Consider the following 25375-nt stretch of genomic DNA (forward strand, 5'->3'; position numbering starts at 1 on the left):
GCTCACTCCTCACTCACATTACAAGGCTCACTCCTCACTCACATTACAAGGCTCACTCCTCACTCACATTACACGGCTCACTCCTCACTCACATTACAAGGCTCACTCCTCACTCACATTACACGGCTCACTCCTCACTCACATTACACGGCTCACTCCTCACTCACATTACACGGCTCACTCCTCACTCACATTACACGGCTCACTCCTCACTCACATTACACGGCTCACTCCTCACTCACATTACACGGCTCACTCCTCACTCACATTACACGGCTCACTCCTCACTCACTCACTGCATGGCTTACTCCACACACGCACTCACACTACACGGCTTACTCCTCACTCACTCACTGCATGGCTTAATTCTCACTCACACTCTTATTACACATAGTAAAAACCAAAGAAAAAAGTTACCTGCGATCTTTCCACATCCCTATGTATTTTTAAACAAATGGAGGTTTTTAGTTACCTCCAATGGCCATGAGAGGGTAAGCCCACCTGCCACGTCAAGGCAGACCTCTTAGGCGGGTCCTAACTCTAACCATTCACCTTGCTTCCTTGAGCTTCTGGCAAAGATATCTCTAATGAGACAGAGAGGGGTATTTTTACATAGCAAACCGCGATGCAATGTGTGTTCCGATGCTGGCCATGACAGAAACCTGTATTCCTGACCCTGTAGCCTTAAAACCACTATTTAGGTGGCTTTCCCCCTCTTGGCTCCCTTAAGAAGTAATAAAACGTACCTTATTTCCAGCACCACGTGGGTTCGCCAGCACTGGCCCCGCACCCAACATTGGATAAGTCCCTAGGGGGCAATGTAAACACTGCCTTTTCTCTGCAGGTGATGATTATACTCACCAGAACAACTACAAGAAGCTGTGTACTATACATTAAGCTGCAGTTGTTCTGGTGACTATATATTGTCCCTTTAAGTTTTTCAGCAATTTGAGCTACAGCAGCTTTTCTGTGTGATGGGACAAGATAGGCTAGCTTTCAATCACCACGTGCATCATTGAGCCTTGGGCGCCCATGCCCCTAACGCTGGTTCACCTGTTCTTCCTCCTTGCACCATTTTTGGTAGGTTCTAACCTCTGAATAACGAGAAAACCCTCTAGACTTGACCCAGTCGTCTACCCATCACTATGTGACCCTTGTCAAAGTCACTCAGACCTTTTCGCTGCCCATTTTTCCTGATTCCAACACCTGGAATTCAAGAACTGGCTGTTCACTTGCTGTTTAATATATCGAACCCAATGACAGGTGTCATTGTAGCGACATAATCAATGCTATACACTTCACCTGTCAGTGGGTTTAATGCTGTGGCTAATCAGTGTAGCTCACTCCCATTACACAGCCAATATCTCGCACTCCCATTACACAGCCAATATCTCGCACTCCCATTACACAGCCAATATCTCGCACTCCCATTACACAGCCAATATCTCGCACTCCCATTACACAGCCAATATCTCGCACTCCCATTACACAGCCAATATCTCGCACTCCCATTACACAGCCTATATCTCGCACTCCCATTACACAGCCAATATCTCGCACTCCCATTACACAGCCAATATCTCGCACTCGCATTACACAGCCAATATCTCGCACTCGCATTACACAGCCAATATCTCGCACTCCCATTACACAGCCAATATCTCGCACTCCCATTACACAGCCAATATCTCGCACTCCCATTACACAGCCAATATCTCGCACTCCCATTACACAGCCAATATCTCGCACTCCCATTACACAGCCAATATCTCGCACTCCCATTACACAGCCAATATCTCGCACTCCCATTACACAGCCAATATCTCGCACTCCCATTACACAGCCAATATCTTGCACTCCCATTACACAGCCAATATCTTGCACTCCCATTATACAGCCAATATCTCGCACTCCCATTACACAGCCAATATCTTGCACTCCCATTATACGGCCAATATCTCACACTCGCCTAACTTGAAAACGTAATTTAACTGGATTGTGTTTTTTTTTTTTTGTGTTCTTTTTTTTTTCAGGGCGTCCTCAGAGCTCATTTAATTGAGGCCGAGAATCTGATTCCAAAGGATAATTACCTGAGAGGCGTGATAAAGGGCAAGTCAGACCCATACGCCGTTCTGCGGGTTGGGAATCAGACGTCGAAGAGCAGAACTATAAAAGAAAATCTCAACCCGCGCTGGGGAGAAACGTACGAGGTGAGAAATATAACTAAAATGCCTATCGCAGGCCGCAGTCCTTAGAGCGAGCCTATCGCAGGCCGCAGTCCTTAGAGCGAGCCTATCGCAGGCCGCAGTCCTTAGAGCGAGCCTATCGCAGGCCGCAGTCCTTAGAGCGAGCCTATCGCAGGCCGCAGTCCTTAGAGCGAGCCTATCGCAGGCCGCAGTCCTTAGAGCGAGCCTATCGCAGGCCGCAGTCCTTAGAGCGAGCCTATCGCAGGCCGCAGTCCTTAGAGCGAGCCTATCGCAGGCCGCAGTCCTTAGAGCGAGCCTATCGCAGGCCGCAGTCCTTAGAGCGAGCCTATCGCAGTCCTTACAGCGAGCCTATCGCAGTCCCCATATCCACCAAAGGGAGATTGAATGCGATGTCCGAGGGCGGGATGTGATAAGAACCAACACCTATAGCAGGCATAGGCAACCTTCGGCACTCCAGATGGTTTTTGACTAAATCCCGCATGATGCTTTGCCAGCATTAGGGCTGTAAGAGCATTATGGGAGATGTAGTCCAAAATGTATTCACCTGATCGAGGGTTAATTCTTCCCTATGTGATAATACAATGTATTCACCTGATCGAGGGTTAATTCTGCCCTATGTGATAATACAATGTGTTCACCTGATCGAGGGTTAATTCTTCCCTATGTGATAATACAATGTGTTCACCTGATCGAGGGTTAATTCTGCCCTATGTGATAATACAATGTATTCACCTGTTCGAGGGTTAATTCTGCCCTATGTGATAATACAATGTGTTCACCTGATCGAGGGTTAAATCTTCCCTATGTGATAATACAATGTGTTCACCTGATCGAGGGTTAATCTTCCCTATGTGATAATACAATGTGTTCACCTGATCGAGGGTTAATTCTGCCCTATGTGATAATACAATGTGTTCACCTGATCGAGGGTTAATTCTGCCCTATGTGATAATACAATGTATTCACCTGATCGAGGGTTAATCTTCCCTATGTGATAATACAATGTATTCACCTGATCGAGGGTTAATTCTTCCCTATGTGATAATACAATGTGTTCACCTGATCGAGGGTTAATCTTCCCTATGTGATAATACAATGTATTCACCTGATCGAGGGTTAATTCTTCCCTATGTGATAATACAATGTGTTCACCTGATCGAGGGTTAATTCTGCCCTATGTGATAATACAATGTGTTCACCTGATCGAGGGTTAATTCTGCCCTATGTGATAATACAATGTGTTCACCTGATCGAGGGTTAATTCTGCCCTATGTGATAATACAATGTGTTCACCTGATCGAGGGTTAATTCTGCCCTATGTGATAATACAATGTGTTCACCTGATCGAGGGTTAATTCTGCCCTATGTGATAATACAATGTGTTCACCTGATCGAGGGTTAATCTTCCCTATGTGATAATACAATGTGTTCACCTGATCGAGGGTTAATTCTGCCCTATGTGATAATACAATGTATTCACCTGATCGAGGGTTAATTCTGCCCTATGTGATAATACAATGTGTTCACCTGATCGAGGGTTAATTCTGCCCTATGTGATAATACAATGTGTTCACCTGATCGAGGGTTGTTTTTTGTTTTTTTTGAGTGCAGTTTGTGGTGCATGAAGTCCCTGGACAGGATCTAGAAGTTGATCTGTTTGATGAAGACCCAGACAAGGACGATTTCCTAGGCAGGTAGGATTGGCGGAATCTGATCATATCCACCGATAAAACATTATGAGAATGCACATGGCATTATCATTTGTAGCGAAAGACTGTTTCTCTCTATTTTTTATTTATTACTGGTATTTATATAGCGCCAACAGATTCTGCAGCGCTGTACAACTAGTGGAGAATGTACAATATACACAGACAAATACAAGAGGTAGAGAGGGGCCTGCCCGTAAGCTGATAACTAGCCATTGAAGCTCTGTTATACAAAGTGCTTAGCTAGATAGCCCATGAGCTTACAATCTAAAGGATACCGTGGGGATTTGAGACAAGAGGTAGCAGGGGGAATTTGGAGGTGATGGCTTAAAGAGTTAACAGAGAGAAGCAGCTATTGGTAAAATATAGATGGAATGGAGAGGTAACTGAGTGAGGAGCATGCTATATATTTAGGGGGAACCTGGGTGGGCGGGAGGGAGGAGGAAAAGAAATGCAGAACTCTACGGAGTATGAGTGTGAGATATCCCTCTGTGGCTGTCTGTGTGTGTCTCTTGGTCCCCCTACCCCCAGCATGTCTGTCCTTCAGCAGTATATGTTAGAGCTTGACTTTCACGGCTCCTGTCTCTCTTACAGTCTGGTGATCAGTTTAGAAGACGTGATGAAGGACCGGGTGGTGGATGAGGTAATAATTATATTGTTGTCCTGTATGCTGACAATCTAACAGTATTTGTGTCCTGGCTTTCCCGAGTGTGCAGCTTTCACTGTAGCCGTTGGTAGCCGTTAGTAGCCATTCCTATTACAAGCCAGGGAGAAAGGGTTAACTGTATGGAGGGGATACCCCAACAATTAGAACATAAACGTTTAGGTACAAAATGCATATTCTATGAATATTATCTTTAATCAATATCGTTTCATTCTCTTTTAATATTTTAACCCTTTGCCCCCTGGCTGCACCTGTAAAATGCCGGCTTTGTGGCAGTGAATCTGGCTGAGACGCCATTGTTTGTTAAATGTCTGAATGAGACGTTTTATGAAGGATTTTCATGGAAGAATGCCTGAGGTTTGCTGGGTGTAAAGACAGAATCCATTAGTACATATTCCATCGTATATTAATTCTAAATCCAGCAGAAATTGAAAGTGATAAATTTAAGGTCAAAATGGAAAATTCTCCGTCAGCTGTGCTTTCAGCTCGACTTGTCCAACCTTAAATTGGACTTTTTGTAGGAATTCTCACTTTCGTAAATAACAACGTATGTTATTTTAGCCAAAATATGTCAACTTGTACCAAATTTGGCCTTTAGTGAATAACGCTATATGTACAGTTTAAATGCCTCCCTGTGGCCAAATGTGGTACTACAGGCTAAATGAAGGAAAACTGAACTCGTACTTACCTGCTCAGTTTAATTTCCTGGCTATTATCATGGCAGCATCCCTTATGGGCTATCTCCACCCCTAGACTGAATGGGGACAGGAAATAACCAATCAAAAATGACTGAATGTATAAAGGGTCCCTCATCCCTTCACACAGCAGTCGAGATTTCAAGATAAAAAAGGGGGAGTGGGGGGGGGGGGGGGGGGGGGGGGGATTGATGTTGCCATGATAAATAGCCAGGAAATGAAAATGACCAGGTAAGTATGACTTTAATTTTCCTGATTCTTGGCTAATTATGGCAGCATCATTAATGGAAAATATCCAAGCTCAACCAAATGGGAGGGAAGATCAGATTAAAGGAAGAAATGACACTAGCTAGGTCCAGCTTGATTCATTTCAGAAGCAGAACAAGCTGCCTCCTCCGGAAAAGAGAAGGGCTCATTCAACCAGATCCATGGCTACTTTTGGGCAACTTGGGCAGAGATTCCTCCAGATGACATCTGGCCGTTTCTTCTACCTTTATTAATTATTACAAGCTGGACCTTAATGTGGACGTGGAAATGGCTTCTCCTTTTTCAAACACCTGAGGTCAAGACAAACAGTCTGTTAAGTCTCCTGAATTTTGAAGTGGTAGAGAGGTATTTAATAATGCACTCGCTAACATCCAGCTCGTGCGGTTTGAGTTCTCCTGGAGAAGGAGGAGATGGACTGAAGGATCTGAGTGGAACTTCTTGATGGAGGTGAATGTTAGAAACAACCTTTGGAAGGAAATCGTTTCTTGGCTTTAGAACTATTCTGTCGTGAAAAATTAGAAAGTGAGACGTTTCACTGGAAAAGGCTTCACAGGGCTGAGGACTGGACTTATAATGTGCTTTGGCAAAGGCCTTTATCCAGACCTGCCTGCAGGAATTCTAAAATATGGAGGTGTGAAGGATGCTGGAATCAATGGGATTCACTTTCGCCCAGTTCTTAAACATGTTTCAAACCCAGTAATAGCAAGAAAAGGTAGGTTTCCTTGCCTTGATAAGGATGTTTATTACAGATTCTGACAGGCCATGGTTCAGGATGGATTTCCTATAAAAAGCCACACCCCCAAGTTCCAGCTGGAAGGGTTGAGGTGGGTTGCTAGCCCTTCAATTAGGAGATATGTGGACTCTGGTAGTCTCCAAGGAGGGGCTTGAGACATTTTTAGAAGTGGTCTCCTTGGCCAGATGGGAATGAGGGCAATTACTTTCATCCAGATTTTCGTGAGGACTCTGGAGATTAGAGGCAGGGGTGGGGTTTATCGAGGCCCCCAGGAATACTGTTTGTTGTAAACTGGTTAAGGAACTCTTTTCTTTGTTGATTATTCAACCGGAATAATGTAGAGACACAACAATGCTTGATTGGTGTGGGACACCGCTTTCTTGAATTTAGAGGATTTTCAAAATGGTTCTGGGAGGCCTCTTAACTGAAAGTGTTTTTTTCAAAGATGAAAAAACAGAGAAACTTGAAGTGTTATAAAAGGGAGTGGGGTTCTCGCGGCCGGCGTGGGAATGACTATGAGAGCTGTGAGGATTGGATGAAACAGCCCCGCTGAGAGAACGGACGTCGGGAAGTCTAACCTCCTCCGAGGTAGAGACTTCAGGTACCCTGACACCAGTCTCCTTGGTTGATGAAGGGAATAATAGTGGAGATGGATTCCATCTTCAAAGACAGATCCTTTAGATAAGTATTTAGTTCCTTTAGATCTATTATGAGTCTCCATTTCCCATTGGATTTTGGAGCCAAAAATACATTGTAATCTAGAACTCTGAATCTTTCTATGGCTCCCAGCCGACAAAGCTTGGTTATGTTTTCTGATATGGCCTGTCCTTTTCTTCCTAAAGGAACAGAAGACTTCTTGGGAATGTCTCTCAAATCTTATTCTGTATCCTTGCTGTATAATAAACAGGACCCAGGAGTCTGAAATGTTTTTGGTGCAGGAGTCTTCCTCCTATGAGATCTGGCTGGGTCGACGCACCATCATAAGTGTTTTGTAGAAGTAAAGATCCCTTTCCTCTATTGGTTTTAGTATTGGAGTAAGAAGATTGAAAGCTTCACCAGGACGAATTCCTAGAGTATTTTTTCCCATGGCAGTATGATCTGCCTTTTTTTACATTGAGAAAGAAACTCTTTCTTACTGTCCGTTGCTTTCTGAATGACTTAATCCAAAACTTTCCCAAAACAAGGTCATCCTGGAAAGGCAAGGAGCATAGGGAAGCTTTAGAACTGTAGTTAGGTCCCAATGAATGAAGCCAAAGAGACCTTCTAGAGGCTACATACAGTTAAGCTTATGCTCTTGGCAATCATCCATGTTATGTCCAAGGATGCTACCGATCTGATTCCCATGGCGAACTCGAAATCTCTGAGGTTATCCATAAGATGCACTCTTTGAACTTCTCTAGTTATTTCCTCTTCCAAGTTGTCCATCCAGATTTTAACAGCTTGTAGATAAAGTTGTTAGAGCAATAGCTGGATGAAGAGCTGGGCCCTGGGCCAAATAGACCTTGATTAGGCTGGTATTCAATATTTTCTCCATGGGATCTCTGAAGTGGAGTCTATGGAAAGAGTTGAGTGTTTGGCTTTCTTAATAACCGCTGCGTCTATCTTGGGGGTGGACGTCCAGGATTTACAGTCCTTGATAGCAAATGGACAAATCATTGAAGTGTTATTTAATGTAAATTTCTTCTCTGGTTTCCCCCATTCTTCATGGATCATTTCTTTTGATCGTGTACCTGAAAGGTGGTGGATTTAAGGTCTTCAAAAAATCTGTCAGACTCCGTTTCTGATTTCTCTTACAGTATTCTGAGAGTGTCTCTGATAAGAAAAAAATACAGCTTTGAAGTCAAAAGACTTTTCACTATAATCCATCTCCTCCCCGTCCTCCTCCGAAATATCTCCAAGGGATCTTGATCAGATTCTGCTAAGAAAGGAAAGAGTCAACTCTAGGGCATTTTTTGGGCATCATGTACTTAGTGGGGGGCCTTGAACCCTAGCGCAATAGCCTGTGTTATCCTGATTTTAATTCTTCCTGGGGAGAACACTTATTGCATTCCACTACGTTTGCCATGCAATTAATGCATAAATTGTTTCCTCTGGCGCAATTTCACTGCAGCCCAAGCAACAGTTGGATTTGTCCTTAAGCTTTCTGGGTGATCTCTCCAGGCTCATACATGGGCTGCAGGACAAGAGGCCATACGTAAGATGATGGGGCCTATTTGAACTCTCTTTATACCCATGATATAAAAAAAATATATTGACTCGCCTATGTTTTTTTGAACCCAAGCGGTGAGAGGTCATCTAAAAGAAGAAAAAGCAGTAGAAACCAAACTAAACTAATTTATGTCATGCAATTCTATATTAAATTAAATGTAAGTATGAGAGATGGATAAAAAAAATACCTTAATTCCTACAGGAAATGGTACATGCACCAACAAAAAACGTAAAATATTCAGAGTTTGAAGCAGAAAAACTTTTTAGAGACTTTGCCCTGTGTTTATATCTCGCCCCATGTCTGACCCTCGCCCTGTGTTTATACCTCCCCCATGTCTAACCCCTCGCCCTGTGTTTATACCTCCCCCATGTCTAACCCCTCGCCCTGTGTTTATACCTCCCCCATGTCTGACCCCCGCCCTGTGTTTATATCTCCCCCATGTCTGACCCTCGCCCTGTGTTTATATCTCGCCTCATGTCTAACCCTCGCCCTGTGTTTATATCTCGCCCCATGTCTAACCCCTCGCCCTGTGTTTATACCTCCCCCATGTCTAACCCCTCGCCCTGTGTTTATATCTCGCCCCATGTCTGACCCTCGCCCTGTGTTTAAATCTCGCCTCATGTTTAACCCTCGCCCTGTGTTTATATCTCGCCCCATGTCTAACCCCTCGCCCTGTGTTTATACCTCCCCCATGTCTAACCCCTCGCCCTGTGTTTATACCTCCCCCATGTCTAACCCCTCGCCCTGTGTTTATATCTCCCCCATGTCTAACCCCTCGCCCTGTGTTTATATCTCTCCCCCATGTCTAACCCTCGCCCTGTGTTTATACCTCCCCCATGTCTAACCCCTCGCCCTGTGTTTATACCTCCCCCATGTCTAACCCCTCGCCCTGTGTTTATATCTCGCCCCATGTCTAACCCTCGCCCTGTGTTTATACCTCCCCCATGTCTAACCCCTCGCCCTGTGTTTATACCTCCCCCATGTCTAACCCCTCACCCTGTGTTTATATCTCGCCCCTTGTCTAACCCTCGCCCTGTGTTTATACCTCCCCCTTGTCTAACCCTCGCCCTGTGTTTATATCTCGCCCCATGTCTAACCCTCGCCCTGTGTTTATATCTCGCCCCATGTCTAACCCTCGCCCTGTGTTTATATCTCGCCCCATGTCTAACCCTCGCCCTGTGTTTATACCTCCCCATGTCTAACCCCTCGCCCTGTGTTTATATCTCGCCCCATGTCTAACCCTCGCCCTGTGTTTATACCTCCCCCATGTCTAACCCCTCGCCCTGTGTTTATACCTCCCCCATGTCTAACCCCTCGCCCTGTGTTTATATCTCGCCTCATGTCTAACCCTCGCCCTGTGTTTATATCTCGCCTCATGTCTAACCCTCGCCCTGTGTTTATATCTCGCCCCATGTCTAACCCTTTGTTTATATCTCGCCCCATGTCTAATCCTCGCCCTGTGGTTCTTTCCTTACAGTGGTTTCCTCTCTGTGACGTTGCCAGTGGCCATGTGCACTTAAAACTTGAGTGGTTTTCCCTACTGGCCTCGCATGAGAAGCTATCTGAGGTGAGTTCTCGATTCTCATTCTGCTCTAAATCCTCTTCTAATCAGGACAACAACAAATGGTGGGATATATGAGCACCCTATATACCTTATAAATCCTTAGCTACTCTTCTATAATCCACTAATCCTATAGTAACACCTCTATAACCCTTTATAATCCATTAATCCTATAGTAACCCCCTCTATAACCCTATATATCCATTAATCCTATAGGAACCCCCTCTATAACCCTATATAATCCATTAACCCTATAGGAACCCCCTCTATAACCCATTAATCCTATAGTAACCCCCCTCTATAACCCTATATATCCATTAATCCTATAGTAACCCCCTCTATAACCCTATATATCCATTAATCCTATAGTAACCCCCCTCTATAACCCTTTATATCCATTAATCCTATAGTAACCCCTCTATAACCCTATATATCCATTAATCCTATAGTAACCCCCTCTATAACCCTATATATCCATTAATCCTATAGTAACCCCCTCTATAACCCTATATATCCATTAATCCTATAGGAACCCCCTCTATAGCCCTATATAATCCATTAACCCTATAGTAACCCCCTCTATAACCCTATATATCCATTAATCCTATAGTAACCCCTCTATAACCCTATATATCCATTAATCCTATAGTAACCCCCTCTATAACCCTATATATCCATTAATCCTATAGGAACCCCCTCTGTAACCCTATATATCCATTAATCCTATAGGAACCCCCTCTATAGCCCTATATAATCCATTAATCCTATAGGAACCCCCTCTATAACCCTATATAATCCATTAACCCTATAGTAACCCCCTCTATAACCCTATATAATCCATTAATCCTATAGTAACCCCCTCTATAACCCTATATAATCCATTAATCATATAGTAACCCCTCTATAACCCTATATAATCCATTAATCCTATAGTAACCCCCTCTATAACCCTATATATCCATTAATCCTATAGGAACCCCCTCTATAGCCCTATATAATCCATTAATCCTATAGGAACCCCCTCTATAACCCTATATAATCCATTAACCCTATAGGAACCCCCTCTATAACCCTATATATCCATTAATCCTATAGTAACCCCCTCTATAACCCTATATATCCATTAATCCTATAGGAACCCCCTCTATAGCCCTATATAATCCATTAATCCTATAGGAACCCGCTCTATAACCCTATATATCCATTAATCCTATAGTAACCCCCTCTATAACCCTATATATCCATTAATCCTATAGTAACCCCCTCTATAACCCTATATATCCATTAATCCTATAGGAACCCCCTCTATAACCCTATATAATCCATTAACCCTATAGTAACCCCCTCTATAACCCTATATATCCATTAATCCTATAGTAACCCCTCTATAACCCTATATATCCATTAATCCTATAGTAACCCCCTCTATAACCCTATATATCCATTAATCCTATAGGAACCCCCTCTATAACCCTATATATCCATTAATCCTATAGGAACCCCCTCTATAGCCCTATATAATCCATTAATCCTATAGGAACCCCCTCTATAACCCTATATATCCATTAATCCTATAGTAACCCCCTCTATAACCCTATATATCCATTAATCCTATAGGAACCCCCTCTATAGCCCTATATAATCCATTAATCCTATAGGAACCCCCTCTATAACCCTATATAATCCATTAACCCTATAGTAACCCCCTCTATAACCCTATATATCCATTAATCCTATAGGAACCCCCTCTATAGCCCTATATAATCCATTAATCCTATAGGAACCCCCTCTATAACCCTATATAATCCATTAACCCTATAGTAACCCCCTCTATAACCCTATATATCCATTAATCCTATAGTAACCCCCTCTATAACCCTATATATCCATTAATCCTATAGGAACCCCCTCTATAGCCCTATATAATCCATTAACCCTATAGTAACCCCCTCTATAACCCTATATATCCATTAATCCTATAGTAACCCCTCTATAACCCTATATATCCATTAATCCTATAGTAACCCCCTCTATAACCCTATATATCCATTAATCCTATAGTAACCCCCTCTATAACCCTATATATCCATTAATCCTATAGTAACCCCTCTATAACCCTATATATCCATTAATCCTATAGGAACCCCCTCTATAACCCTATATAATCCATTAACCCTATAGTAACCCCCTCTATAACCCTATATAATCCATTAACCCTATAGGAACCCCCTCTATAGCCCTATATAATCTGCTAATCCCATTATATATGTAATTTGGGTTCTAGACAGTCTCATTTTAATTTGTGAGTAAAATATAATTTTACAAATTGAAGCTGCCTGCCCCCATCCCCTGGCGGGCAAAGAATTTAAAAGGAAGACATTTATTGTGTGTTTTATTATGATGTTAAATCATTCCCTGCTCTTTTTTAGACCAAGAATGGGTTAACGACCGCCATGCTCATTGTGTATCTGGACAGTGCATCCAATCTGCCAGTAAGTAGTCTCCGAATAGTAACAGAATGTTCTGCTTTATGTATAGTCATTCTCCTGGGCACAAGGCCCAGCCTCGGCCCGTCCAATAAGCAGCTTTCCTATTTGGTTATTTAGTGTACATGTAATTAATGTCCTCTGATAATGGGGAGAAATAACACCCGTGGTAAAATCCACAGAATCAGCTGGTGCTAATAACCGACCCGGTCCGAGTCGCAGCTCACATCGTGATCGGAGAGAAACGTCTGAAAATTCCACGTACTCCATCTTCCCCTCACTCTCTGGCTGATGTGATCCCCGAATCCCACCGCTAGCCCCTGCTGCTGTCAGAGTATTAATTACCGATTGCAACCTAGAGAACCATGATATACACTATAAACATTTTACAGCCAGCTGGATGCCGCTATGTGACGGTGGAATGGGAGCCAAATGTGCTCTAGATGTGTATTAGTGTTAATTCACTTGTTTTTAACTTCTTTTCCGCAGAAGAATCATTTTGAATATTCAAATAACGAATATACAACCAGAAAACAGAAATATGCCAGTTACCCCAAGGTGTGTACATTAACGGAGTCCCTAGCCAATCGCAATGCTGGTGTGCTGCAGTCAGGAGGTCCATCACACCTTGTATGGAGGATGGAAGGGTCTACCTGGCTGCATGCAGGATCTGACATTCATTGGTTTTACAATGGTGGAATGGGAATGTATTGAATTGTGTTTATTTCGTGCAGTTGGACAAGGATCCCTCGTCGTACGTGGTGATGACGGTGGGGAAGAAGAGCACAAAGAGCAAGGTAGGACACAGCGGTGTCGGCACATGGCAGGGATACAGGGGAGGACGATTCTGAATGCTCGTGGCTGACCATGCTCAGTCTATCGAGGATATGTCAGGCCCCCTTTTAATGAGTAACCGCCGTTATTATTTCATGGGTTGTGTGCGTGTGATTATCTACATGTACAGTCTCAGTCTTTCTCTCTTTGTCCACAGACATGTTACTCTTCCAAAGACCCCGTGTGGGAACAGGCATTTGCCTTCTTTATTCAGGATGTTCACTTGCAGCATCTACATGTCGAGGTACAGGACTGCTTAGTGTTTGTGTGTGGGATTCTGTACATAACTATCTTAACATGTTAGCGAGGGAGAATATGTGGCACTGTGCCTGATGCGTGGCATTGTACGTGGCACTGTACCTGATGCGTGGCATTGTACGTGGCACTGTGGCTGATGCGTGGCATTGTACGTGGCACTGTGCCTGATGTGTGGCATTGTATATAAACGCGTGGCTGTGTGGCACTCTGCCTGATGTGTGGCACTGTATGTGATCGTGGGGAACTGTAGCTGGTTTGTGATAATGCATGTGGTTAACATGTGGCATTGTGTGGCAGATTAAAGATGATGACAGACAGTGCGTCCTAGGATTGGTGGACATCCCCATTCACCGTCTTCTCACCTGTGAGGACCTGACACTGGACCAACGGTTCCCACTCACCAATTCTGGCCCTGGCAGCTTCGTCAAGATGAAAATAATCCTGAGGGTGAGAATGTGTTTGTTCGGTCGTCATATTAAGGGCTGAACCTTCCTGTGCTTACATCTTCCACAATCACAGACTTATCAGCTATACACACACATATACACATTTATTTATTTATTTATGGTATTTATAAAGCGCCAACATATTCCGCAGCGTTGTACAATTGGGAGAACAATACAATATAAACAGACTGATACAAAAGGTAGATGGCCCTGCCCGTGAGCTTACAATCTAAAGGTAAAATAGGGAAATGAGAAGAGGTAACAGAGGAAATTGAAGGTGATGGCAGAGAGAATTTATAGTGCGACTGCAGTGATCAATAACCTAATCGCAGACGTACACAATCACATACTAAATGTGTGTGTATGCCAATAATTATGTGTGTAAGTAAGAGGTCCACCCTGGGAGGGCTGGAGTGGATCCTCTCCCTGGGGACTAGCCAGTGGGAGGGCTGGAGTGGATCCTCTCCCTGGGGACCAGCGGTTGCTGCTGTGATAGGATCACTGTGCTCTTCCTGCAGAGGTCCCTCGCGGGCCCAGTAATGATACCCATGCTAGGATGACATCATATCCTGGCTGCCAGCACACTGCCCGCCAGCCTAGACATTAACTGAGCCACATTACAAGCGGCTCGGGGCTGCATGCATTGGATTAGTAAACACTTTATATACGTAATGTTATATAGATCTGATTTTGACTCCAGTTTATTGCATTTTTATTGTTTTTTTGTTTTGTTTTTTATTCTTGTATTTGCGGAGGCGAGCACAGAATATGTGATGTACAATAATCATAAAAACTGTTGAATACACCAGCCCTACATCTTACAATTGAATCCACCAATGGGGAAAGCTGGATTAGTTCATCGCCCTATTATTTTCTGACCTCCATAGAAATGTTTTTAAGAAAACGTGTTTTGATGTATATTTTATTGGGTTCCTGATCCATTATATCATGTACCAGGTTCTGCACATAGAGGACCCGGACCCTGACAGTATTTACTCTGGTATCAACTCCTTAAAACATGGACCGGTCTCTATTAAGCGAGTTCATCAGGAGAAATCACCTGGTAAAGTGCACAAGCCACCAGTCAGTCAACAGACCCACCAGATTCACACCATTCCACCCTCCAAAGTCATCCGTAAAGAGAGCCTCACCAATCGGGCTGAAAAGCCCAACCATTCCGGCCGTGAACAGCAGCAAACACTGCCCAATGATAGCTCTCCAAATACCGTCTCGGCACCACGCACACCGAACCTCCGCAACCTGCACCGAATAGCCCCCAGCCTCCTCTCACTCAACTCTGTGGCTTCCTCCTGCTACAACCCCTACGAGGGTCATGGGTATGTGTTACAGAGTGCACTGAAACAAGCAATGCACAGCTAAACTGGTTAAATCCATAGTCTAGACAGATCTAATACTGCCTGGCTAACATTAGATAGCGATCAGTGCGTGAGAATCAGGAATAGATTATATTCCTCTGTTAGATGGACAGAAATGGCTTAAAATGTAACCGAATGCACGCCTTACTGGGGTCAGCCATCTTTGTGCCACATTGGGGTCTTATAATGGCTGTCTTCCCTCTAATGGCAGCTTAAGAAATGGAGGAAGGAATTCATGGCGTGTGACGCAAACCATAGCAGTAGGGGATTACAGCAGGATGTTGTGGATAAATATCATAAAAGGAGATTACCGGATTACCACAGGGATTTCAAACTACTGCAATCAGATGTTGATGGCCTACAACTCCTAGAATTCTTTGAATGAAATAGATGGTGAGAGAATCCTGGGGGTTGGAGTTCCACAACATGTAGAGTTTGAGATGCCTGGATTACCGGTTTGGCTGTCAGTTTACTGGCCGATAGGCGGTAAACGCCAGTTAAAATGATGAGTGCGGTTGTGGTCTGATTGGGCATGGTCACAGCTGATCCGTTATGTATTTGGTCAGTAATGACTCATTCTTTGCAGTGTGCCGGGAGAAGTTTCTGGTGAGGTCCGGATCTCCGTACGATATGCGTCCATCCGACGCTGTCTCATCGTTGAAGTCAGCAGCTGCAGGTAATTCACTTCCTTCTTCTTGACAGATTTAAAGGGTTTGTGACTGGTGCTGAGTTACTCAGCATGGTGACTAGATCCCATCAGTGGGAATATATAGAGGAACATCCTAGGAGAGACACCTGGCGGCTGATTTGGTGCATATAACTGGCTAAAAACGGTTAGGTCTTCATATTTAATCCATAACACCTAAGCGGAATAAAAGCTTAACGCACTGTGCAGCGGCTGTTTTCTGCATTTGACAATATAACCCCTTAAGGCCTGTACTGACTATTATAATGCTGACAATTAAAATAACGAGATATAAAAATAATCCAAGCAGTAAAGTGAATTTAGAACATGAGGCCAGTCTTTGTTAACAATACAGGGATACAGAGATCGGTGTTTGGGGATGAGGTAATAGAATTATTCTTTCTGGGTATTGAACCCCTCCAGCCATTATACTGCCTGTCTTTTTGCTCCACAGGAACCTGATCCAGTGCTCCAGTAACGGGGCCGACCCATACGTCCGTATCTACCTGCTCCCGGACAGGAGGTGGTCCAGCCGAAAAAAGACCACCGTGAAAAGGAAGACATTGAACCCAGACTATAACGAAAGGTGGGTACAGGAAATGGCACCGATAGAACCTTCTCAAAGAATATTATATCGTGGAACTGACCCTGATTTATTTCCTGACAGATTTGAGTTCCTTGTTACCCTAGAAGATGTCAAGAAGCGGATGTTGGACATTGCTGTGAAAAATAACCGGTCGTTCGCCTCACATGAGAGGAAAGAGCTGGGAAGGGTGAGCGTTAAATGCACCACTCGCACTGTCACCTGAGTTCATGCAGGGCTCTTGTTAAAGGGACAGTATCAGTAATTGGCTATTAAGAGCTCTGATTGAAATGGTAGAATATGGAATTGTGGGCAGTAACAAGATTACGGTTAGAGTTTCTCCAGGCCGGCTGTCTTGCCATTTGTTGTGAATAGCCCAGATCTTAATGCATTTAACACCTATTGTGCTCAGGTTTTAGACTTGCTGGTGTCGGGAAATAAACTGGAACTTGGTCCAAGCTCCCCAAATATTAACAAGCACTTAATGAGATGCATGCTGGGAACTCCATGTTCATGGCTTAATAAGCAGGAAACACTTTCTTAAAGGGACATGAATTACTTTGTGAAAAGTGCCGCATTCGAAAGCTTTAGCTTTGCTTAAAATAGCTGCCTTACTGCAGGCTGGAAAAAAAGCATGAAAACGTGATTTTATTCTCAGATTTACCTGCTTTGTTATACCCACTCCAGGGGGTTAGTGTTCTACCCAATTGGTGTCCTATCCCTAGGAATGCTGAAAGAGTGCGTTGGGCGTGCCTGGCAGATTTAACATGACAGGGGAGAAAGAGAGGGAGTGTGATCATACAAAGCAGGCTCTGATTTGGGGTTTCTGCACAATAATGCACTGGTTTTATCATTGCTGGACTGGCCTTTAACGGAGATGGGAGGGTCCCTAGCTGAGAGGCGTGCTCAATAATGTAATCTGACCAAGTTTATGAATGTTTATTACATACTTTTCAAAGTGTTTTTTCTTGCTTTATATATTTGTTTAAAAGTGTTGGCTGGTTTAATAATTGTCAAGTGCTGCTTGTCTTTTTAAGAGATATAGTCTGTTTTCTGCATTGTTGGCCAGGAGTGATTTGACTTTGAAGGAACACTATATGGTCAGGTACACAAACACCATCTAACCGTCCCAGACCCTCTTGCTTTTCCTAAATATAGTAAACTCTTACCTTTATTCTTGTCTGCTGGCTCTGCCTCATTGATGGACATCATCAGAAGTGGCGATCTTAGCCAATCACAATGCTTCCCCATAGGATTAGCTGAGACTGTCAAGAAGGCAGATCAGGGGCAGAGCCAGCACAATTCAAACACAGCCCTGGCCAATCAGCATCTCCTCATAGAGATACATTAAATCAATACATCTCTATCAGGAAAGTTCAGTGTCTGACGTTCAGTGTCTCCACCCTCTGCATGCAGTCACACTGTGCAGCTCTGCCCCAGGAAGCACCTCTAGCAGCCATCTGAGGAGTGGCCATTGGAGGTATCCCTAGGCTGTAATGTAAACACTGCATTTTCTCTGAAACAAACAGTGTTTACTGCAAAAAGCCTGAAGGGAATGATTCTACTCACCAGAACAAATACAATAAGCTGTATGCCGTACAATAAGCTGTATGCCGTACAATAAGCTGTATGCCGTACAATAAGCTGTATGCCGTACAATAAGCTGTATGCCGTACAATAAGCTGTATGCCGTACAATAAGCTTTTCTCTTGCCCTCTCCAGGTCCTGGTTGATCTTTCCAGGGACGATCTGCCTCAGGGATTCACAGAATGGTAAGTGCAGCCTGCATTCTGCAATGCCGCTGATGCTGCAGTAGCGAGGTTAATGTTGCGCCACATTCAGGCTGTCAAATTTTCCTCAACATCAAAGCAGTCAATGATCCTTTAATCTAGATTTGAGTGGAGAAATGATATCACAGGATCTACCAGAAGATTCTGCTTATTAACCGTTCCTCTCTCTCTTTCTAGGTTTGAACTGACCGCAGACGGACACCCCAACTTCTGAACTTAGATTTTATTACCACGCAGGCGCACTTTGTGATTTACACCTGTACATATGTAAATTTGTATTTTATAGTTGGCTAAAACAAATTCTCTATTTTCTGAGGTACCAATAATGAGTCGTTTTTGTAAAAAGTGCAGCTTTTCACAGCAACTGGCCAATTCTGCTATTAATAACTTATTTTCGCTCGGTAAAGTGTACAGTTTACATGCAAACTTCAGATTTCGGAGATTGTTGCTCTTTTTGCAAATTCCCACAACGTTTACTACCCCAGGAAAAAGACATGGGGTTTTGGTGTCAGAAGACCATTTTTGAAAGTGTTAAGATTATTTATTTATAAAAACTTTTACATAAGATACATTAATTATGTGGCTCTATACCACCACACATTATTTTAAATCTATTAAAATTATTTTGGTTTTAAGTCCTGCTGTTTTGAGTAGCTGAGGGAGTTCATTATTGGGACTGCCCACGGTGTGCAGGGGGCACTCGGTATCCTAATCAACCATCAGTGTACCAGCATAGATTGCTTCACCAAGAAGCCGTGTCCAGGACAGACGGCTGCAGTGGTTGAAGTCTGGTTTATTATCCGTGTCACTACCAATATGCCACTAAACATGGCCACTAATGCGAAGGTGAAGAATCTGCACACGCTATACAGATCAGAGGTTGCTGAAAAGCAGTTAGAGAGCAGTAAATTAAATCCACAGGCAGAGAATCAGCTCTTTCAAAATAATCTAGATCACAGCTTAAAATGTAAAAGACTTATACTACTAACCACTGCAAGCCACGTCCCTCTCGCTGCATGACCTGTGCAGCCGCTGACCGCTCTAGAAGTTACTAAATGCCTGGGTACGCTATAACACGTGTGGCCATAAACTGTGCCACAAAGGCTAAGGTAGTCAGAAAACAAACAAAAATGGAAACAACTTTAGCTATACATTCGCCAGGACAAGGTCTACAGAAAACTAATCAGGAAGAACGTGATTTAGTCAGACACAAAATTAAGCCTTGCTCTAACTCCCACTATTCTTGGGCAGCAACAAAAGCGATAGTATTGATCAGCCCAAATACATGCAAAAAAAATAAAAAGGGTTACTAAATCTTTGTAGATTTACAGAACAGGAGGTTTTTAGTATTCATTTATTGTAGTGATTCTACAAATCTCCAGTGGATTAAATGTGATTTAATCAGAGCATTTAACGAGTGCCTGCATGTACAGCTCACCCATGAAATACTCCTTAGGGTGGGATTGGTTCTGGGCAAGAAAAACCTGGACCACAGGCTCCATCAACAGACACGTTCCGTCACTGCGTTTCAAGGCCAATCAACACACAAAGAATTTCTTAAGAAATTTATTTACATAACAACAATTTAAACAACATTTAATAAAGGAGAAACCAGTGCCTTTAACCTCTGCACTTCCGGCAGGATTTCCCCTAATTGGCAAATTCCTGAAAAAGTGAAATGCACAAATTAAATGTGGAAACAAATCTGAAAATGAGGTGATTAAAACATTAAACAGAAACTGTAAGTAGCCAGCACTGAGTGTTCCCTCAATGACCTACCTAAACCCAAACACAGTGAGGTCCCAACGCAAGGACAGCACAGACAGTATGAGGGTAGAACCCTGCACTGACCCATTACTGCTCACATTACACACACCAAGACAGCACAGACAGTATGAGGGTAGAACCCTGCACTGACCCATTACTGCTCACATTACACACACCAAGACAGCACAGACAGTATGAGGGTAGAACCCTGCACTGACCCATTACTGCTCACATTACACACCAAGACAGCACAGACAGTATGAGGGTAGAACCCTGCAATGACCCCTTACTGCTCACATTACACACCAAGACAGCACAGACAGTACGAGGGTAGAACCCTGCACTGACCCATTACTGCTCACATTACACACACCAAGACAGCACAGACAGTATGAGGGTAGAATCCTGCACTGACCCATTACTGCTCACATTACACACCAAGACAGCACAGACAGCACGAGGGTAGAATCCTGCACTGACCCATTACTGCTCACATTACACACCAAGACAGCACAGACAGTACGAGGGTAGAACCCTGCACTGACCCATTACTGCTCACATTACACACCAAGACAGCACAGACAGTATGAGGGTAGAACCCTGCACTGACCCATTACTGCTCACATTACACACACCAAGACAGCACAGACAGTACGAGGGTAGAATCCTGCACTGACCCATTACTGCTCACATTACACACACCAAGACAGCACAGACAGTACGAGGGTAGAACCCTGCACTGACCCATTACTGCTCACATTACACACACCAAGACAGCACAGACCGTACGAGGGTAGAATCCTGCACTGACCCATTACTGCTCACATTACACACACCAAGACAGCACAGACAGTATGAGGGTAGAACCCTGCACTGACCCATTACTGCTCACATTACACACCAAGACAGCACAGACAGTACGAGGGTAGAACCCTGCACTGACCCATTACTGCTCACATTACACACACCAAGACAGCACAGACAGTACGAGGGTAGAATCCTGCACTGACCCATTACTGCTCACATTACACACACCAAGACAGCACAGACAGTACGAGGGTAGAACCCTGCACTGACCCATTACAGCTCACATTACACACCAAGACAGCACGAGGGTAGAACCCTGCACTGACCCATTACAGCTCACATTACACACCAAGACAGCACGAGGGTAGAACCCTGCACTGACCCATTACAGCTCACATTACACACACCAAGACAGCACAGACAGTATGAGGGTAGAACCCTGCACTGACCCATTACTGCTCACATTACACACCAAGACAGCACAGACAGCACGAGGGTAGAATCCTGCACTGACCCATTACTGCTCACATTACACACACCAAGACAGCACAGACAGTATGAGGGTAGAACCCTGCACTGACCCATTACTGCTCACATTACACACCAAGACAGCACAGACAGTACGAGGGTAGAACCCTGCACTGACCCATTACTGCTCACATTACACACACCAAGACAGGACAGTACGAGGGTAGAACCCTGCACTGACCCATTACTGCTCACATTACACACACCAAGACAGCACGAGGGTAGAATCCTGCACTGACCCATTACTGCTCACATTACACACACCAAGACAGCACAGACAGTACGTGAAATATTTACCCAGAACATCAAGGAGCTCCTTTATTAACCCCTCGAAGGCTGGAAAAAAGTCCTCATGTTCCTGGATCTTGTTGATAACGCTGTAGAACAAGAGCGGATATTAGTTTATGAGATGGTAGATTTGGGGTGCTGTACGATGTTCACTTGCTATCCTGGTGTAAAAGAGATTGGTGATAGCCTCAGTCTAGTTCAGAGACCGATACGGCTCTCTGGGACTGGAAACGGTCCTGGGCCGGCAGTTTGACACACAGACAGCAGGAGCGCCACATAGCTTACCTGTCTATATCCAATGTCCCCAGGATTTCCTGCAGCTTCTGATTGTCTCCCTCCTCCACCTCTCTGCACAACTGCCAAACAACGTTCACCAACTCGCCACACGACACTTTATCATCTAAACAAAAGCATTTACATTTCCTGATGTCAGTTAACATATCACAAAATGCTGAGATATGAAAAGACAAATTATGGGCAGGCGGACATTGCGAAACTGCTACAAGTGACATCTATCAGTGATCTACAGAGTATTGTGTTCAGTTCTATAGAGCAGATCCCAGGAGGACATAGAGTGGTAGTGATAGTACTTTATAGAACCCCGGTAAGATCTCACCTAGAGTATTGTGTTCAGTTCTATAGAGCAGATCCCAGGAGGATATAGAGAGGTAGTGATAGTACTTTATAGATCCCCGGTAAGATCCCACCTAGAGTATTGTGTTCAGTTCTATAGAGCAGATTCCAGGAGGACAGAGAGGTAGTGATAGTACTTTATAGATCCCCGGTAAGATCTCACCTAGAGTATTGTGTTCAGTTCTATAGAGCAGATCTCAGGAGGATATAGAGAGGTAGTGATAGTACTTTATAGAACCCCGGTAAGATCCCACCTAGAGTATTGTGTTCAGTTCTATAGAGCAGATCCCAGGAGGACATAGAGAGGTAGTGATAGTACTTTATAGATCCCCGGTAAGATCTCACCTAGAGTATTGTGTTCAGTTCTATAGAGCAGATCTCAGGAGGATATAGAGAGGTAGTGATAGTACTTTATAGAACCCCGGTAAGATCCCACCTAGAGTATTGTGTTCAGTTCTATAGAGCAGATTCCAGGAGGACAGAGAGGTAGTGATAGTACTTTATAGATCCCCGGTAAGATCTCACCTAGAGTATTGTGTTCAGTTCTATAGAGCAGATCTCAGGAGGATATAGAGAGGTAGTGATAGTACTTTATAGAACCCCGGTAAGATCCCACCTAGAGTATTGTGTTCAGTTCTATAGAGCAGATCCCAGGAGGACATAGAGAGGTAGTGATAGTACTTTATAGATCCCTGGTAAGATCTCACCTAGAGTATTGTGTTCAGTTCTATAGAGCAGATCCCAGGAGGATATAGAGAGGTAGTGATAGTACTTTATAGAACCCCGGTAAGATCCCACCTAGAGTATTGTGTTCAGTTCTATAGAGCAGATCCCAGGACATAGAGAGGTAGTGATAGTACTTTATAGATCCCGGTAAGATCCCACCTAGAGTATTGTGTTCAGTTCTATAGAGCAGATCCCAGGAGGACATAGAGAGGTAGTGATAGTACTTTATAGATCCCTGGTAAGATCTCACCTAGAGTATTGTGTTCAGTTCTATAGAGCAGATCCCAGGAGGATATAGAGAGGTAGTGATAGTACTTTATAGATCCCCGGTAAGATCTCACCTAAAGTACTATCACTATCTCTCTGTCCTCCTGGGATCTGCTCTATAGAACTGAACACAATACTCTAGGTGAGATCTTACCAGGGATCTATAGAGTATTGTGTTCAGTTCTATAGAGCAGATCCCAGGAGGACATAGAGAGGTAGTGATAGTACTTTATAGATCCCTGGTAAGATCTCACCTAGAGTATTGTGTTCAGTTCTATAGAGCAGATCCCAGGAGGACATAGAGAGGTAGTGATAGTGCTCTATAGATCCCGGGTAAGATCTCACCTAGAGTATTATGTTCAGTTCTATAGAGCAGATCTCAGGACATAGAGAGGTAGTGATAGCACTTTATAGAACCCTGGTAAGATCTCACCTAGAGTATTGTGTTCAGTTCTATAGAGCAGATCCCAGGAGGACATAGAGAGGTAGTGATAGTGCTTTATAGATCCCCGGTAAGATCTCACCTAGAGTATGTCTGGGGGCTGCTTGTGGAATTGTGTGTGGATGATAGGTCACATAGTGTGTTTGGTGGTGGGTGTATGTGTGGGGGCTGTTTGTGAAACCTTAAGGGACAGAAGTTGTCCAGCCCTGCTATAGAGCAGATCCCAGGAGGACATAGAGAGGTAGTGATAGTACTTTATAGATCCTTGGTAAGATCTCACCTAGAGTATTGTGTTCAGTTCTATAGAGCAGATTCCAGGAGGACATAGAGAGGTAGTGATAGTACTTTATAGATCCCGGTAAGATCTCACCTAGAGTATTGTGTTCAGTTCTATAGAGCAGATCCCAGGACATAGAGAGGTAGTGATAGCACTTTATAGATCCCCGGTAAGATCTCACCCAGAGTATTGTGTTCAGTTCTATAGAGCAGATCCCAGGAGGATATAGAGAGGTAGTGATAGTACTTTATAGATCCCCGGTAAGATCTCACCCAGAGTATTGTGTTCAGTTCTATAGAGCAGATCCCAGGACATAGAGAGGTAGTGATAGTACTTTATAGATCCTTGGTAAGATCCCACCTAGAGTATTGTGTTCAGTTCTATAGAGCAGATCCCAGGAGGACATAGAGAGGTAGTGATAGTACTTTATAGATCCCTGGTAAGATCTCACCCAGAGTATTGTGTTCAGTTCTATAGAGCAGATCCCAGGAGGATATAGAGAGGTAGTGATAGTACTTTATAGATCCCCGGTAAGATCTCACCTAGAGTATCGTGTTCAGTTCTATAGAGCAGATCCCAGGCGGACATAGAGAGGTAGTGATAGCACTTTATGGATCCCCGGTAAGATCTCTATTACAGCAGATGAATTACATTCTCTCTTTTGGTTTAAGGACATTTATTAAATCATTACCCATTCCCAGGATACACTGCAGGTTCTTCATCATGTTGCTTGTCTCACCCAGTTTGCAGTATACCTCGTTCATGCGGGGGTACACACCGCTCAAGGACGGAACATCAAACAGTTTCTGGAAGTGCGAGACCAGTGCCTGGAGAGTATGAGGCGAAATGCGCGACGTATCCTGAAGACACGAAAACCCAGAGTCACACAAACAGCTGAATGGCAAACAGGCGTCCAAACAATGAAAGACATAAGATTACCTGCGTCCTGTTCTCTGCATCCTCCATCATTGTGTCCACAAGTAGTAGCAACTCTTCAACACGCACAGCGTCGCTGGCGGCATGACTCTCCGCCACTGGATGATTTGGCATCAGAGTCTCACTCAGTTTTCGAAGTGCTCTGAGCAGCGTCTGTTGGAAGCATAGAAAGCACAGTGTAACAACCATCACCACTTTACACCT

General features: G+C 43.9%; 2 protein-coding genes and 1 long non-coding RNA gene across 3 annotated transcripts in view; 2 read left to right on the forward strand and 1 right to left on the reverse strand.

Moving 5' to 3' along the window:
* Positions 1 to 19135, forward strand: part of ESYT3 (extended synaptotagmin 3) — a 67309-nt gene extending 48174 nt beyond the window's left edge. Inside the window, exons 9-23 of the mRNA XM_063429158.1 lie at positions 2034 to 2210; positions 3819 to 3901; positions 4508 to 4556; positions 9959 to 10048; positions 12472 to 12534; positions 13018 to 13086; positions 13263 to 13325; positions 13520 to 13606; positions 13918 to 14067; positions 15024 to 15403; positions 16029 to 16118; positions 16582 to 16713; positions 16795 to 16900; positions 18433 to 18482; positions 18678 to 19135. Of these exons, the coding sequence (XP_063285228.1) occupies positions 2034 to 2210; positions 3819 to 3901; positions 4508 to 4556; positions 9959 to 10048; positions 12472 to 12534; positions 13018 to 13086; positions 13263 to 13325; positions 13520 to 13606; positions 13918 to 14067; positions 15024 to 15403; positions 16029 to 16118; positions 16582 to 16713; positions 16795 to 16900; positions 18433 to 18482; positions 18678 to 18714 (1626 nt within the window). The 3' untranslated portion in view covers positions 18715 to 19135. The remainder of the gene's footprint in view (positions 1 to 2033; positions 2211 to 3818; positions 3902 to 4507; positions 4557 to 9958; positions 10049 to 12471; positions 12535 to 13017; positions 13087 to 13262; positions 13326 to 13519; positions 13607 to 13917; positions 14068 to 15023; positions 15404 to 16028; positions 16119 to 16581; positions 16714 to 16794; positions 16901 to 18432; positions 18483 to 18677) is intronic.
* Positions 2745 to 2936, forward strand: LOC134571544 (uncharacterized). Its single transcript, XR_010085200.1, has 3 exons — positions 2745 to 2761; positions 2808 to 2855; positions 2902 to 2936. It is a non-coding gene; the product is annotated as an uncharacterized LOC134571544 (long non-coding RNA).
* Positions 19136 to 20052: 917 nt separating the features above from the next.
* CEP70 (centrosomal protein 70) overlaps positions 20053 to 25375 on the reverse strand; it is a 44069-nt gene continuing 38746 nt past the window's right edge. The window contains 5 exon segments of the mRNA XM_063429159.1: positions 20053 to 20165; positions 21900 to 21979; positions 22176 to 22290; positions 24927 to 25095; positions 25175 to 25324. Coding sequence (XP_063285229.1) covers positions 20086 to 20165; positions 21900 to 21979; positions 22176 to 22290; positions 24927 to 25095; positions 25175 to 25324 — 594 coding nt within the window. The 3' untranslated portion in view covers positions 20053 to 20085.

This window comes from Pelobates fuscus, chromosome 8, assembly GCF_036172605.1.
Source record: "Pelobates fuscus isolate aPelFus1 chromosome 8, aPelFus1.pri, whole genome shotgun sequence".
Taxonomy (NCBI): domain Eukaryota; kingdom Metazoa; phylum Chordata; class Amphibia; order Anura; family Pelobatidae; genus Pelobates; species Pelobates fuscus.